Raw genomic sequence first — 16,007 nt, 5'->3', positions numbered from 1 at the left:
CCACACAGCTGGTCTGATATTCCGTAGGCTCTTACTTTGTTTATCAGGCGACAGTGCGGAACTGTATCGAACGCCTTCCGGAAGTCAAGAAAAATAGCATCTACCTGGGAGCCTGTATCTAATATTTTCTGGGTCTCATGAACAAATAAAGCGAGTTGGGTCTCACACGATCGCTGTTTCCGGAATCCATGTTGATTCCTACATAGTAGATTCTGGGTTTCCAAAAACGACATGATACTCGAGCAAAAAACATGTTCTAAAATTCTACAACAGATCGACGTCAGAGATATAGGTCTATAGTTTTGCGCATCTGCTCGACGACCCTTCTTGAAGACTGGGACTATCTGTGCTCTTTTCCAATCATTTGGAACCCTCCGTTCCTCTAGAGACTTGCGGTACACGGCTGTTAGAAGGGGGGCAAGTTCTTTCGCGTACTCTGTGTAGAATCGAATTGGTATCCCGTCAGGTCCAGTGGACTTTCCTCTATTGAGTGATTCCAGTTGCTTTTCTATTCCTTGGACACTTATTTCGATGTCAGCCATTTTTTCTTTTGTGCGAGGATTTAGAGAAGGAACTGCAGTGCGGTCTTCCTCTGTGAAACAGCTTTGGAAAAAGGTGTTTAGTATTTCAGCTTTACGCGTGTCATCCTCTGTTTCAATGCCATCATCATCCCGGAGTGTCTGGATATGCTGTTTCGAGCCACTTACTGATTTAACGTAAGACCAGAACTTCCTAGGATTTTCTGTCAAGTCGGTACATAGAATTTTACTTTCGAATTCACTGAACGCTTCACGCATAGCCCTCCTTACGCTAACTTTGACATCGTTTAGCTTCTGTTTGTCTGAGAGGTTTTGGCTGCGTTTAAACTTGGAGTGGAGCTCTCTTTGCTTTCGCAGTAGTTTCCTAACTTTGTTGTTGTACCACGGTGGGTTTTTCCCGTCCCTCACAGTTTTACTCGGCACGTACCTGTCTAAAACGCATTTTACGATTGCCTTGAACTTTTTCCATAAACACTCAACATTGTCAGTGTCGGAACAGAAATTTTCTTATTGATCTGTTAGGTAATCTGAAATCTGCCTTCTATTACTCTTGCTAAACAGATAAACCTTCCTCCCTTTTTTTATATTCCTATTAACTTCCATATTCAGGGATGCTGCAACGGCCTTATGATCACTGATTCCCTGTTCTGTACATACAGAGTCGAAAAGTTCGGGTCTGTTTGTTATCAGTAGGTCCAAGATGTTATCTCCACGAGTCGGTTCTCCGTTTAATTGCTCGAGGTAATTTTCGGATAGTGCACCCAGTATAATGTCACTCGATGCTCTGTCCCTACCACCCGTCCTAAACATCTGAGTGTCCCAGTCTATATCTGGTAAATTGAAATCTCCACCTAAGACTATAACATGCTGAGAAAATTTATGTGAAATGTATTCCAAATTTTCTCTCAGTTGTTCTGCCACTAATGCTGCTGAGTCGGGAGGTCGGTAAAAGGAGCCAATTATTAACCTAGTTCGGTTGTTGAGTGTAACTTCCACCCATAATAATTCACAGGAACTATCCACTTCTACTTCACTACAGGATAAACTACTACTAACAGCGACGAACACTCCACCACCGGTTGCATGCAATCTATCCTTTCTAAACACCATCTGTACCTTTGTAAAAATTTCGGCAGAATTTAACTCTGGCTTAAGCCAGCTTCCTGTGCCTATAACGATTTCAGCTTCGGTGCTTTCTATCAGCGCTTGAAGTTCTGGTACTTTACCAACGCAGCTTCGACAGTTGACAATTACAATACCGATTGCTGCTTGATCCCCGCATGTCCTGACTTTGCCCCGCACCCGTTGAGGCTGTTGCCCTTTCTGTACTTGCCCGAGGCCATCTAACCTAAAAAACCGCCCAGCCCACGCCACACAACCCCTGCTACCCGTGTAGCCGCTTGTTGCGTGTAGTGGACTCCTGACCTATCGAGCGGAACCCGAAACCCCACCACCCTATGGCGCAAGTCGAGGAATCTGCAGCCCACACGGTCGCAGAACCGTCTCAGCCTCTGATTCAGACCCTCCACTCGGCTCTGTACCAAAGGTCCGCAGTCAGTCCTGTCGACGATGCTGCAGATGGTGAGCTCTGCTTTCATCCCGCTAGCGAGACTGGCAGTCTTCATCAAATCAGACAGCCGCCGGAAGCCAGAGAGGATTTCCTCCGATCCATAGCGACACACATCATTGGTGCCGACATGAGCGACCACCTGCAGATGGTTGCACCCTGTACCCTTCATTGCATCCGGAAGGACCCTTTCCACATCTGGAATGACTCCCCCCGGTATGCACACGGAGTGCACATTGGTTTTCTTCCCCTCTCTTGCTGCCATTTCCCTAAGGGGCCCCATTACGCGCCTGACGTTGGAGCTCGCAACTACCAGTAAGCCCACCCTCTGCGACTGCCCGGATCTTGCAGACTGAGGGGCAACCTCTGGAACAGGACAAGCAGCCATGTCAGGCCGAAGATCAGTATCAGCCTGAGACAGAGCCTGAAACCGGTTCGTCAGACAAACTGGAGAGGTTTTCCGTTCAGCCCTCCGGAATGTCTTTCGCCCCCTGCCACACCTTGAGACGACCTCCCACTCTACCACAGGTGAGGGATCAGCCTCAATGCGGGCAGTATCCCGGGCAACCACAGTCGTAGTCCGATCAGGGGATGCGTGGGACGAGCTGGCCGTCCCCGACAAACCCCCATCCGGACCCCCACAGTGATGCCCATTGGCAACAGCCTCAAGCTGTGTGACAGAAGCCAACACTGCCTGAAGCTGGGAGCGAAGGGATGCCAACTCAGCCTGCATCCGAACACAGCAGTTGCAGTCCCTATCCATGCTAAAAAATGTTTTGCAAAGAACGTCTGAACTAATCTACAGAGAGCGCAAACAAATCAACACAATTTAAACGGTTATTAAAATGCAAGATTGCCTAGTAAATGCAGTAATGCTGCTACTTGCGCACTGCTGACACTGCTCGGCGGCGGAAGGAGACTACGCGAATTTACACAAAACAATTTATACAAAACAAGCTGCCCTTTTTTGCACCCTTTCGATGTCCTCCGTCAATCCCACCTGGTAAGGATCCCAATTTTATAGAATGGTTTGTGTAGACGTGGCAAGATACCCATGTTCGGTTATATTCTTCGATAGAACCAAACTAGCGATAAGCTTAGAGAAATTGTTCACTGGCGTTGCCTCAGTGTTGAATAGCTATGTCTGGAACTCGTGTTTCTCAGTACAGGGTACCTCTAACGTTTCAGTGAAAACTAAAAGACATACGGAAAAATGACACTTATCAGTGGACATAGCATGTTTCAAATTTCCGAATGGTGTTGCTATGAGGCAGTAGTGTCAGAACAGACAAATCATGCGCTCCGTATTGCCACATCAAACTAGTTCTCACGTGCTTAAAGGCAACTCAGTGAACAGAGTTTCAGAACGGGCTGCTGTCATTGTGCCTTCCAGGGCAGCAGCAGCGACTTCAGTGAACTGTGTACACAGATTGACGTTTAGTGTATCTCAAGCGATTCCCATACAGAGCACCTGGACCTGCTATAGATATGAACCCATCCAGGTGATAGTAGCGTCACCTAGCGACTGAGAACGGCTTTGCCCTACTAACAGTGTGTAGTAAGTTACCTGTGAAATGCTTGCAGGCTGGTGAGATGTGCGACTGGGAACGGCTTTGCCATACATACTAACAGTGTGTAGTTCGTTATCTGTGAGTTGCCTGCTGCTGTTGAGGCATTCGAGTAGGAACGGTTTTGCTCTACTAATAGTGCGTAGTTACTTACCTATGAGCTGATTGCAGGCTAGTGAGACGTGGACTGGGTATTGGCTTTGCCCTACTAACAGTGTTTAGTCAGTTACCTATGAGCTGCTTGCAGGCTGGTGAGACGAATGGCGGCACGCTGTAGTTACAGTCGAGTATCTGCTTCTTCAGCGCAGCAACGGTGTGCGCCTTGAAAGGCATCTGCCCCGTCACCATGAAGAACAGCAGCACGCCGAGCGCCCATGTATCGACGGGCGCGCCCACGTACGACTCATCACGGAACAGCTCCGGCGCCGCGTATGGTGGTGATCCGCAAAAAGTCGTCAGCTGCTGCTCTCGGCCTGTCAAACATAAATCGTAGAGTTGCGCGCTGCATGAATGACGTAGTATGTGGGAGGATTGCCGGTAGGATCGGTAGCATTCGTAAGGAAAAAACAAATGAATTTGTAAGAGAGAATCTGGGAGCCGACGTTTTTCTTTGTTTTTCTTATTTATTCGGCTGTTTGTTTTACTCGCATTGTCTTTGAACCCATATGGTAAATTCGTACTTCCATATAACTTTAAACGGAGGAAAAAAGGTCCAGTGAACATGTGTCCGGCAGTGGACGGTGTGCGTGCAATGACAACAAATCGTCCCGGAACACAGTACAGAGCTGCATCGCATTCTCGTCACAACAAATGTTCAAAATCGTCTCCATGGAATGCACCGCACGCGTTCACACGTCGCATCATGCACTGCTGCACACTTTCGCACGTTCTGGGATTTCCCAGAATAGTGTCACAGTCGTCGTGATCACGCTGTTGAAAGGCTAGCACTTCAAGAACAGGTTCAGCATACGCAACGCTTTTCAGATGCCCCATAGGTAAAAATCCAGAGTGGTTACATCCAGTAATCCAACAAGCCATGGTAAATGGCCTCCGCATCCTATCCAATGTACCAGGAATATGATGACGTGTCGTCGAAAAGTAATGCGGAAGTGGGATGGTGCTCCGTCATGCAGAAACCACGTAACTTATCGTACTGTCAAAGGCACATTATCGAGCAGCAAGGAAAGAGTATTCCGCAGGAAGATCAGGTACGTTCCTCCGTCGACGCGTTGTGGAATAATAACTGGTCCAAGTATGTGGTCGCAAGAATCCCTGCCACCACACCGATGCTCAAGAGAAGACTCAACCACTCACGGAGGATTGATTGTAGCCCACAGATGACTATTATGCAGATTAATGATACAAATTCTGGTGAAGACTGCTTCACCGGCAAAGAGGACTGACGACAAATATCCCATAATTGCGATGGTCTGGTGCAAAAACCATCTACAAAATCCTTCTTGTAGAACGAAATCCGCTGCTGAGAAACCTTGCACTCGTTGCAGGTGATAGGGATAGTATAGGTTATCATGTAGGATACAAATAATCGTACTTTGGCTCACACCACTTTGGCGGGCCACTTGCCTGGAACTTGTACTAGGGTTCGTCTCAGTGACCTGTAGAAACCGGTCCTCCAAATCTGATATACGTACAATCCACCGCCTCCACGCACATTCGTCTGCCTAATAAGGACCAATGATCACACATACGCCCAAAAATGGCTTGAAATGTTGTGTGATGTGGTTGGTGTCTGTGAGGGTACTTGTTTTGATATAGTCGTGCTACAACTCGACCGTCTCCATCTGCTTGGCGGTACACAGACGCTCTCTCGGCTTGTTCTCGACATGAATACCGGAATGTTCTGATGCTTACAGTACGTTGTGTCAATCACACAGGCAACACACAAGGAACACAAAACACGTGGTTAGAGAACTGTCATTCGTCAGCGCCATCTACCGTGAAAACGACGCATTTTCGGACACATGTTCACGGATCATTTACTTCTCCATTTCCAGTCAAGAATCTATAATTGCAGTTTATTCATTTTGCTAATGTTCACCCTGTAGAAGCTGGACGAAGTATTGAAGCGATATCTGATATATTTTTGTTTTGAATTTTTTATTTTTCCTTTTGTTGACGATATTGCGTTTTCTAGCGCTGTGAGATAAATCTGTATTGTTGCTTTTTTATTTTTACCACAACATCTCTCGGTTTCACGTTAGAAATCAATTTTCGAATACAACCTTAATTAAATATTAACAGTTCCACTTTTACTGAAAACACTACTTACTTTTATGTAACATACAGGAGGATAACAATATAAAACAAAAATGTTCCGTAGGTTACCCGGCCCTTTGTATATCCTTACTCAGTATCTAGAGGGTTCACAGCTTCCGGTTTTTGGGGGAATCTAGTAAGACACTGATCGCATACGTAAATAAAGCGAACGATATGAGGTAACATCCGATAGACATGCAATATCTCTAACGTACAGGTAATGCGGGCACGACCTTAACTGACCAAAGGTGCTAGGCCGGCCGCTGTGGCCAAGCGGTTCTAGGCGCTTCATTCCGGAACCGCGCCGCTGCTACGGTCGCAGGTTCGAATCCTGCCTCGGGCATGGATGCGTGTGATGTCCTTAGGTTAGTTAGGTTTAAGTAATTCTTAGTCTAGGAGACTGATGACCTCAGATAAGTCCCATAGTGCTCAGAGCCATTTTGAGCCAACGAAATGTACTAGGAAAACTACTGTAATCTACGCTTGCTTACGACAGACTGCGGTAGCCTTCGGTAGTTTTACAACTCCAATAGCAGGTTGCTTAACCAAATTGTGCAGTTATTGGAAGTTTAACAAACTAAAGATAGGTTTCAAAATTTTTTTGACAGTGGAAAGGTTTTCCCTCAAAAGCCTATTGGTCGGGTGGTCTGCACTCTCATTCGAAAGGAAAAGAATTCAAGTATGCTAAGGGAACAAAATATTAGCCACCACCTCAAGAGAATACACTGGTCGTTTTGGAGCGCTGTGGATGGTGTAGAACTCGTACCAGTCGGCAATGCTACCCTACACCGTTAACTTAAATCATGGCAGTGAAATGGTGCGTAAGTGCCAGTCAGTTGCATGGAATCATCGCTGTAAGCTGGGTCGATGTCAACGTGTGACAGAACGGTGACGTGTTTATACGTGCGCCTGACTACACTGTGAATGAAATTGCTCGATTTGCTGATGCGTCAACGCGGACCGTACAGCGTGTCTACAATGAATGGTGTACCACCCACAGCCATGTACCGCAGCGTAAAAACAGTCATAGTAAAAAGATCTCACTGAGGCCTCCAGTAGATACGAGAGACACCCACGCTCACAGAGGATGTCATGCGGGTACAAACAAAATCATGGAAAAATGTTGTGTCACATCTCCTTTTAATCACGAGCGCTTAGTGGTCGCATATTTGAACTCAGTATGGCCAAATTGTGGGATATGCTGGTTAAAATATTCACGAAATTATCTGGTATATCATCAAACGAAAAGATTAGTGCAGATCATACATTTTAACGCAAAAGCCCATAGACTGTAAGGTATATAGTCCGAATATAAAATTGCCGGACAAAGTGGCGTAGTGGTTAAAATACTGGACTCTTTTCGCCATATTTCCTTCGAAAAGAACAGGGACGAATTCCATCCCTAGCTTAGTCTAATCTGAACTTTTCCTCTGTCTCTAATGACTTCGTAGTCGACAAGATGTTTTGTGAGCATAGGATAATTAAGTTCAGTACTCAGGCGAAATGTAAAAACAATAATGTCCATTTCAATAGTGTTGTGATGACACTAATCTCAGTGATATAAATTTGGGCGAGTTTCGTACGATACAAAAATAAATTAAGAGCTGTGACTTATTTCTGATGTCAGTAGCCTTCTGGAGTGAGTTACATTTTGACTTTGTATTTATACGACTGTCTTCCTCCGCAGCTAAGTGCTCAGCGTTTCTGACTGCTATGCGGAACGGAGCGAGGTAGCGCAGTTGTTTTCATTGGACTCGCATTCGGGAGGAAGACGGTTAAAACTCGCGTCCGGCCATCCAGATTTAGATTTTCCATAATTTCCCTAAATCGTTCCAGGCAAATGCGGCTCGATTCCTTTGGAAGAGAACGGCCGATTCCCTTCCCAGTTCTGGACCCAGTCCGAGCTACTGCGCCGTCTCTAATGACCTCGATGTTATCGTGACCTTAAACAAAATCTTCCTTCCTTTGTTCTTCCTGCTACGCTTAGGACCCGGGTTCGGCTCCTGGTACTGAGAGGGATTTATCCGTCGTATGAGGACTGGATCGCAGTGACCTCAGCCTCGTGTTGCTAACTGAGGAGTTATTTGAGTGAGAAGTAGTGGCTTCCAGATCTGGGAAGCTGACACTGGTGGGGTCAGCGGTGTACCAATCCCATCCTCTGTAACACCGCATCCAAATGACGTCACTGCTAGAGGATGACACGGCGGCTGGTCGGTGCTGAGTCAACGGCGACATCAGATAGACCAAGTTTCGCTGACAGTTCGTCACAGGTGTACCACACTTACGTCCAGTTTACGCCTGAAGTAATCACGCCTTTATATTTATAAGACTGCCTGCCTCCGCAGCTAAGTACTCAGGTGAAATGTAAAAACAATAATGTTCACTTCAATAGTGTTATGATGAAACAAATCTCAGTGATATAAATTTGGGTGAGTTTCGCACGATACATAGGTGGGAGCACCCTGTTAATCATTAACTCCTTGCCAAAAAAATAATATCGACGCACGGTCCGTTAACAGAATTTAACCGTCCGCTAATTTCCAAAAGCCAACGCGGGCCCCTTTAATTGAGGCGGTTATCAAAATAGCCATTAATATTAATAAATATGATTCAAGCTCCACTTGAAACTACCCTTTACTGACTTGGTGGATAGTATCAAACCATTATGCTCTCTGCTTATTTATCTGTTGACTGTTGCTGATGGCCCATATGAGGTTAAAAGCGAAAAGTTGTTAAGCGTGTGAGTGGAGTCATCGTATTGTGTCACGGTGTTCTTGAGCTCAACGGCAGCTATGCTCGTGCTGCTAAGCTTGTGTAATTGATATTTACGCACCGGAACCAAGTTACAGCTAACAGATATCTGCTGCTGCTGCTAACTGCAGTTTGGTTTCTTCCTTTAGACAAAATTGAACGACATTTCCTAACATTCTTCATGCAGTGATATTATTGATACTGGATATATGAAAAGCAGTAACTGAGGACTCAGTTACGACTTGTCTTGTGTTATCAGACGAATACTTCAACCAAAATTTTCATTTCTGCTTACTATGGAAAGTCTTTATACTGGATAGGCCATAGGACGTGGTCGTAAAACCTGTGTACTGTAAATGACAAAAATATATTTTTTCTATAATGGAGACGTTTCCATGTAAAGTGATACTTATTGTAACATAACAAATTAGTAGAATAAAATGATGTGTAATTAGTAACTCTTAGTTACGATCTGAAATAATTACGGAAGTTTTTGCGTGTTCCTGCACGATTCAAAAAGAATGCGTCTTTACATCAGGAATTTACATTAACAAATGTAAGAAAGTAAAGTAGCTTATCGTGCATATGACTTTATACAATAACACACAAAATATTTAATGAAACTCAAAAGAAGTAGACATCAAAAAATCTAAATAACAAGAATATTGGATTAATATCTACCGCTTCTGCTGTGCCGTTACTAACGATTTTTTTCCCTGCTCGTGTCAGAATACGAATTTCTTACGTGTTGCTACACGTACCGGTAGGCATAAGCAACACATGTAGTGTGTAATAAGCTACCGCTCTCCCCTTAAGTTCCACAGTTTGTATATTTGCTAGATATTGTTTAGAAAATTCTCACTTACGAACAGACTTCCATTCTCGTTTGTTAAAAAGCTTTCAGTGTCTAGTCACTTACATACACAAACATTAAGGAGCAGAAAAAATTGTCTATAATGAAACTGCTGTCAATGGAACGTTACGTTCCATCGCAGGTTTGTCACGATTCCATATCGACGTCTAGAATGTTATACCTATCAGAGTACGTCAAACACAAATGAGTGTGACTAACTAAAGTATCTAGAGTTCTTGTACTATTTTCTTAGAGCCACGTCTTTCAAAGCGATAGTGAATGGCCAAAATTTAATGTATCTTTGTTTCTGTTTTGGTTTTGTTACCGGTGGAGAAGAGTTCGTTCTTCCGTGTGACTATGGAAACAGGGGCCGCCATTCCTGAGACTTCCCCCAGTGACATCTACACTGGACAGTCTTCAGTTGTTACATAGTCCAATAAATGCTTACATTCTTATAGAAAATACCTGAACACGTTCATGAAACTCTCGCAGTGGCAAATTAGTGAAATCGTGGTTTACAAAGCAGAGAAGGAGCGTTGGACAGGTTTGAATCAGATCCCAAACTTTGAATTGTGGCAAGAGTAGTTCCAAATCATGAACATAATTGTATTGTATCACGCGGTGGAAAAGTCCTAAAGCGTTACGATGAAAATAATAAATGACAGTATCTCATAACTTCAAATAACGATACACAGCCGTGAAACAGAACAATTTCATTGTACGTCCACGGATACTGTTTCCAGTAAAATATTTCTTACGTAATTCGCTTTTTATTACACCATAAATTATTAAGTTTCCTTCTTATGTTTGAATTAGTCGGTTTAATAAAAGTCATGAGGGCTATTACCCTAGTATTACTGTAATTACTGGTAAAGACTTTACCTTGTATCTACTCCCAAAATCTGAAAAAGAAAGATTTCCCATGTCAGCGAAATAGCAGCCTCAATAATGAGGATTAATAAAGTACAAGAGTGTTACACAAGCTCCTTCAGAAATTTTCTGTAATTATTCATGAAGAAATTTTAATCTGGTAAAACCCCGTTGCTTTCTTCAAAAGAATTTTAAATGCAGGTTTCTCATAGGACCAGTGTGGATCTGTTTGTATGGAAAATTGTGGCTTTCGCTAAGACACACGGGATTTATATCTTTGTCATTATAAAGTATCTGTACAATTAATTCTAGAAATATGTAATTAGTACTGTAGTGTTTTGAAGTGAAACATAGAATTATTAAATGTGCGTGGAATAGTGAAGTATATGTAAGAAAGTGAAACTTTTTTTACTTGCCTGCAGTAAGCTGCGTGCTGAAGCCGAAATCTCCCAATTTTACAACTCCTGGTGATGAGAAGAACACGTTTTCCGCTTTGATATCTCGATGAATAAAGTTGTTATCATGCTGAAATGAAACACACAGCACATTATTTTTCCTATAAGGACTTCAGTACCATCATGATATTCAGACTTTCAGAGCAAGTAGCGAAGAGACTCAAAACATATAGAGATGGCTGATGCAGACTCTTCGTTGTGTTTTCTGTGACTCAAAATATTTGACATACTACCGGTAACTTTACAATGGAGAATTTGCAAGTTACAGAAAGAAAGAAATGATTTCGGAAACTCATACTCCATTTACTGCTTGGAAATGAAGTGATTTTTATTTTGTAGTAGAATTAGCAGTTAATTTGAAGTAAACTGTGACAACATTAAAATAATTTTGGGTAGAAAATTAAAGGATTTTATTGAAAATTAATGATTTACACTGATCAGCTGGAACATTATGACCACCTACCACTGGCCGGTATATTCATATTTCGCACAGATAACAACGTCTTCGCGTCGTGGCATGGAAGTAATGACGCCTTGGTAGGTCTCTGGAGGGAGTTTACAACACATCTGCATACACAAGTCACCTAATTCCCATGGATTCCGGGGAGGGGTCTACATCTACATCTACATTTATACTCCGCAAGCCACCCAACGGTGTGTGGCGGAGGGCACTTAACGTGCCACTGTCATTACCTCCCCTTTCTGTTCTGGTCGCGTATGGTTCGCGGGAAGAAAGACTGCCAGAAAGCCTCCGTGCGAGCTCGAATCTCTCTAATTTTACATTCGTGATCTCCTCGGGAGGTATAATTAGCGGGAAGCAATATATTCGATACCTCATCCAGAAACGCACCCTCTCGAAACCTGGCGAGCAAGCTACACCGCGATGCAGAGCGCCTCTCTTTCACAGTCTGCCACTTCAGTTTGCTAAACATCTCCGTAACGCTATCACGCTTACCAAATAACCCTGTGACGAAACGCGCCGCTCTACTTTGGATCTTCTCTATCTCCTCCGTCAACCCGATCTGGTACGGATCCCACACTGATGAGCAATACTCAAGTATAGGTCGAACGAGTGTTTTGTAAGCCACCTCCTTTGTTGATGAACTACACTTTCTAACGACTCTCCCAATGAATCTCAACCTGGTACCCGCCTTACCAACAATTAATTTTATTTGATCATTCCACTTCAAATCGTTCCGCACGCGTACTCCCAGATATTTTACAGAAGTAACTGCTACCAGTGTTTGTTCCTCTATCATATAATCATACAATAAAGGATCCTTCTTTCTATGTATTCGCAATACATTACATTTGTCTATGTTAAGGATCAGTTGCCACTCCCTGTACCAAGTGCCTATCCGCTGCAGATCTTCCTGTATTTCGCTACAATTTTCTAATGCTGCAACTTCTCTGTATACTACAGCATCATCCGCGAAAAGTCGCATGGAACTTCCGACACTATCTACTAGGTCATTTATATATATAGTGAAAAGCAATGGTCTCATAACACTCCCCTGTGGCACGCCACATTGAATCATATATATATATATATATATATATATATATATATATATATATATATATATATATATATATATTACCTAGTAGATAGTGTCGGAAGTTCCATGCGACTTTTCGCGGATGATGCTGTAGTATGCAGAGAAGTTGACGGATGTGTTCGATCGGGTTCAGATCTGGCGAGTTGGGGGACCCGAACTTCAACTGGACCTCGACACTATGTTCCTTGAACCATTCCATTACACTCCTGATCTTGTGAAATAGCGTATTGGTCAAAAATGCCACTGCCGTCGGGAAACATGATCGTCATGAAGGGATGTACGTAGTCTACAGCCAGTGTACGATACTCCTTCGCCGTCGTGGTGCCTTGCGTGAGCTCCACTGAACCCAAGGATGGTTCAAATGGCTCTGAGCACTATGGGACTCAACAGCTATGGTCATCAGTCCCCTAGAACTTAGAACTACTTAAACCTAACTAACCTAAGGACATCACACAACACCCAGTCATCACGAGGCAGAGAAAATCCCTGACCTCGCCGGGAATCGAACCCGGGAACTCGGGCGTGGGAGAACCCAAGGATGCCCACGTGAATGTTCCCCAGAGCACAATGGATGCGTCGCCATCTTGCCTCCGACGCGCAGCACAACTGTCAAGGAGCTGTTCCCCTGGAAGACGACGATTCGCGCCCACCCATCGCCATGATGATGAAAGTATCGGGATTCATCAGACCATACGACGCTCTGCCACTGCTCCAACGTCCAGTGCTGATGGTCAAGCGCCCATTTCAGTTGTAGGTGCCGAGTAGGCCCAAGGTTAGGAGTGTTCGGTGCACTGTGTGTTCAGACACACTTGTGCTCTGCCAAGCATTGAAGTCTAATGTTAGATCTGTCACAGTTCGCCGCATGTCCTGTTTTACCAGTCCGCCCAACCTGCGACGTCCAACCTGCGACGTAGGACGTCGTTTCACCTTGGTTTCGCCTCGTTTCGCAACAGCATTCCATTCCTTTAGCACCCAACAAATTGTGCAGTTTCCGAATGCTCATGGCGAGCCTCCGGGCCATCGCAATCTGCCCTCGGTCAAATACAGATAGATCGCGCACCCTCCTCATTCCACACACGGGGAGAACGCTCACTGATACTACATGCACCGAACGTGTGTCTGACTAGCAGTCATTCCTCGCCAGGTGACGCTGCTATAGCCTGAACGGGTTTATATCGGTAGTAGGTTGGTGCTCATAATGTTCTGGTTGATATGTGCATATAAAAAACAGTAATAATTTACAAACTTATGGAAAAGTCAATTTTGTTTATTTTATGACAAGGTTGTTATGGAACGTAAAACATAAGCGAATGAGAAAATGAATGACACAGCAAAGCGACTTACAATCCTTAGCGAAAAATTTTACTTGTGAATTTGTAAGCGAAGACGAGGCATATTATGTTTGACGGAAGGTACGTAGTATTGATGTCAAGATTTGAGCCCTTACTACGTGTACATATGCGAGTACATCCATACTCCGCAGTCAGCTTCTGACACCAATATTCAGGGTGTTACAAAAAGGTACGGCCAAACTTTCAGGAAACATTCCTCACACACAAATAAAGAAAAGATGTTATGTGGACATGTGTCCGGAAACGCTTAATTTCCATGTTAGAGCTCATTTTAGTTTCGTCAGTATGCACTGTACTTCCTCGATTCACCGCCAGTTGGCCCAATTGAAGGAAGGCAATGTTTACTTCGGTGCTTGTGTTGACATGCGACTCATTGCTCTACAGTACTAGCATCAAGCACATCAGTACGTAGCATCAACAAGTTAGTGTTCATCACGAACGTGATTTTGCAGTCAGTGCAATGTTTACAAATGCGGAGTCGGCAGATGCCCATTTGATGTATGGATTAGCACGGGGCAATAGCCGTGGCGCGGTACGTTTGTATCGAGACAGATTTCCAGAACGAAGGTGTCCCGACAGGAAGACGTTCGAAGCAATTGATCGGCGTCTTAGGGAGCACGGAACATTCCAGTCGATGACTCGCGACTGAGGAAGACCTAGAACGACGAAGACACCTGCAATGGACGAGGCACTACTTCGTGCAGTTGACGATTACCCTAATGTCAGCGTCAGAAAAGTTGTTGCTGTACAAGGTAACGTTGACCACGTCACTGTATGGAGAGTGCTACTGGAGAACCAGTAATTTCCGTACCATGTACAGCGTGTGTAGGCACTATCAGCAGCTGATTGGCCTCCACGTGTACACTTCTGCGAATGGTTCATCCAACAATGTGTCAATCCTCATTTCAGTGCGAATGTTCTCTTTACGGATAAGGCTTCATTCCAACGTGATCAAATTGTAAATTTTCACAGTCAGCATGTGTGGGCTGACGAGAATCCGCACGCTATTGTGCAATCACGTCATGAACACAGATTTTCTGTGAACGTTTGGGCAGGCATTGTTGGTGATGTCTTGATTGGGCCCCATGTTCTTCCACCTACGCTCAATGGAGCACCTTATCATGATTTCATGCGGGATACTCTACCTGTGCTGCTAGAACATGTGCCTTTACAAGTACGATACAACATGTGGTTCATGCACGATGGAGCTCCTGCACATTTCAGTCGAAGTGTTCGTACGCTTCTCAACAACAGATTCGGTGACCGATGGATTGGTAGAGGCGGACCAATTCCATGGCCTCCACGCTCTCCTGACCTCAACCCTCTTGACTTTCATTTATGAGGGCATTTGAAAGCTTTTGTCTACGCAACCCCGGTACCAAATGTAGACTCTTCGTGCTCGTATTGTGGATGGCTGTGATACAATACGCCATTCTCCAGGGCTGCATCAGCGCATCAGGGATTCCAAGCGACGGAGGGTGGATGCATGTATTCTCGCTAACGGAGGACATTTTGAACATTTCCTGTAACAAAGTGTTTGAAGTCACGCTGGTAAGTTCTGTTGCTGTGTGTTTCCATTCCATGATTAATGTGATTTGAAGAGAAGTAATAAAATGAGCTCTAACATGGAAAATAAGCGTTTCCCGACACATGTCCACATAACATTTTCTTTCTTTGTGTGTGAGGAATGTTTCCTGAAAGTTTGGCCGTACCTTTTTGTAACACCCTGTATTTTCCCACGTTGCATTACCGAATAGCACGTGGGAAGAATGATAGTCAGAAAGCTCCATATGAATTGTAATCTCTCTAATTTTCACGTCTTGGTCATTTCGCGAGACGTATGTTGGAGGAAGTAATATATTGCCCAACACTTCTTGGAAGGTAGTCTCGAAATTTCAACTGTAAATCTCTCCATGACGCACAACGCTTCACTCGTAGCGTCTTTCACTATAGTTTGTTGGGCATCAAGGTAACGCTCTCGTGCTTACTAAACGATTCCGAGAGGAAACGCGCCGCTCTTCGTTGTATCTCTCTCTCTCTCTCTCTCTCTCTCTCTCTCTCTCTCTCTCTCTCCCTCCCTCCCTCCCTCCCTCTCCCCCATTAATTCTACTTGGTCCCAAACTGATAAACAGTACTCAGAAATCGGTTGAACAAGTAATCCACTCCTTTAATGGATGAATTAATGGAACAGTAGTGGACCTCTTTACCCATTTTTG

At 44.2% G+C, this 16,007-nt stretch overlaps 1 protein-coding gene across 1 annotated transcript in view; it reads right to left on the bottom strand.

The window, feature by feature from the left end:
• Positions 1–16,007, bottom strand: part of LOC124722283 (serine/threonine-protein kinase NIM1) — a 498,280-nt gene that overhangs the window by 13,401 nt on the left and 468,872 nt on the right. Inside the window, exons 9-10 of the mRNA XM_047247469.1 lie at positions 10,842–10,950; positions 3,905–4,147 (exon numbers count right to left, since the gene is read on the bottom strand). Of these exons, the coding sequence (XP_047103425.1) occupies positions 3,905–4,147; positions 10,842–10,950 (352 nt within the window). The remainder of the gene's footprint in view (positions 1–3,904; positions 4,148–10,841; positions 10,951–16,007) is intronic.

This window comes from Schistocerca piceifrons, chromosome X, assembly GCF_021461385.2.
Source record: "Schistocerca piceifrons isolate TAMUIC-IGC-003096 chromosome X, iqSchPice1.1, whole genome shotgun sequence".
Lineage (NCBI taxonomy): Eukaryota > Metazoa > Arthropoda > Insecta > Orthoptera > Acrididae > Schistocerca > Schistocerca piceifrons.
This window is presented reverse-complemented; position numbering and strand designations above follow the sequence as displayed.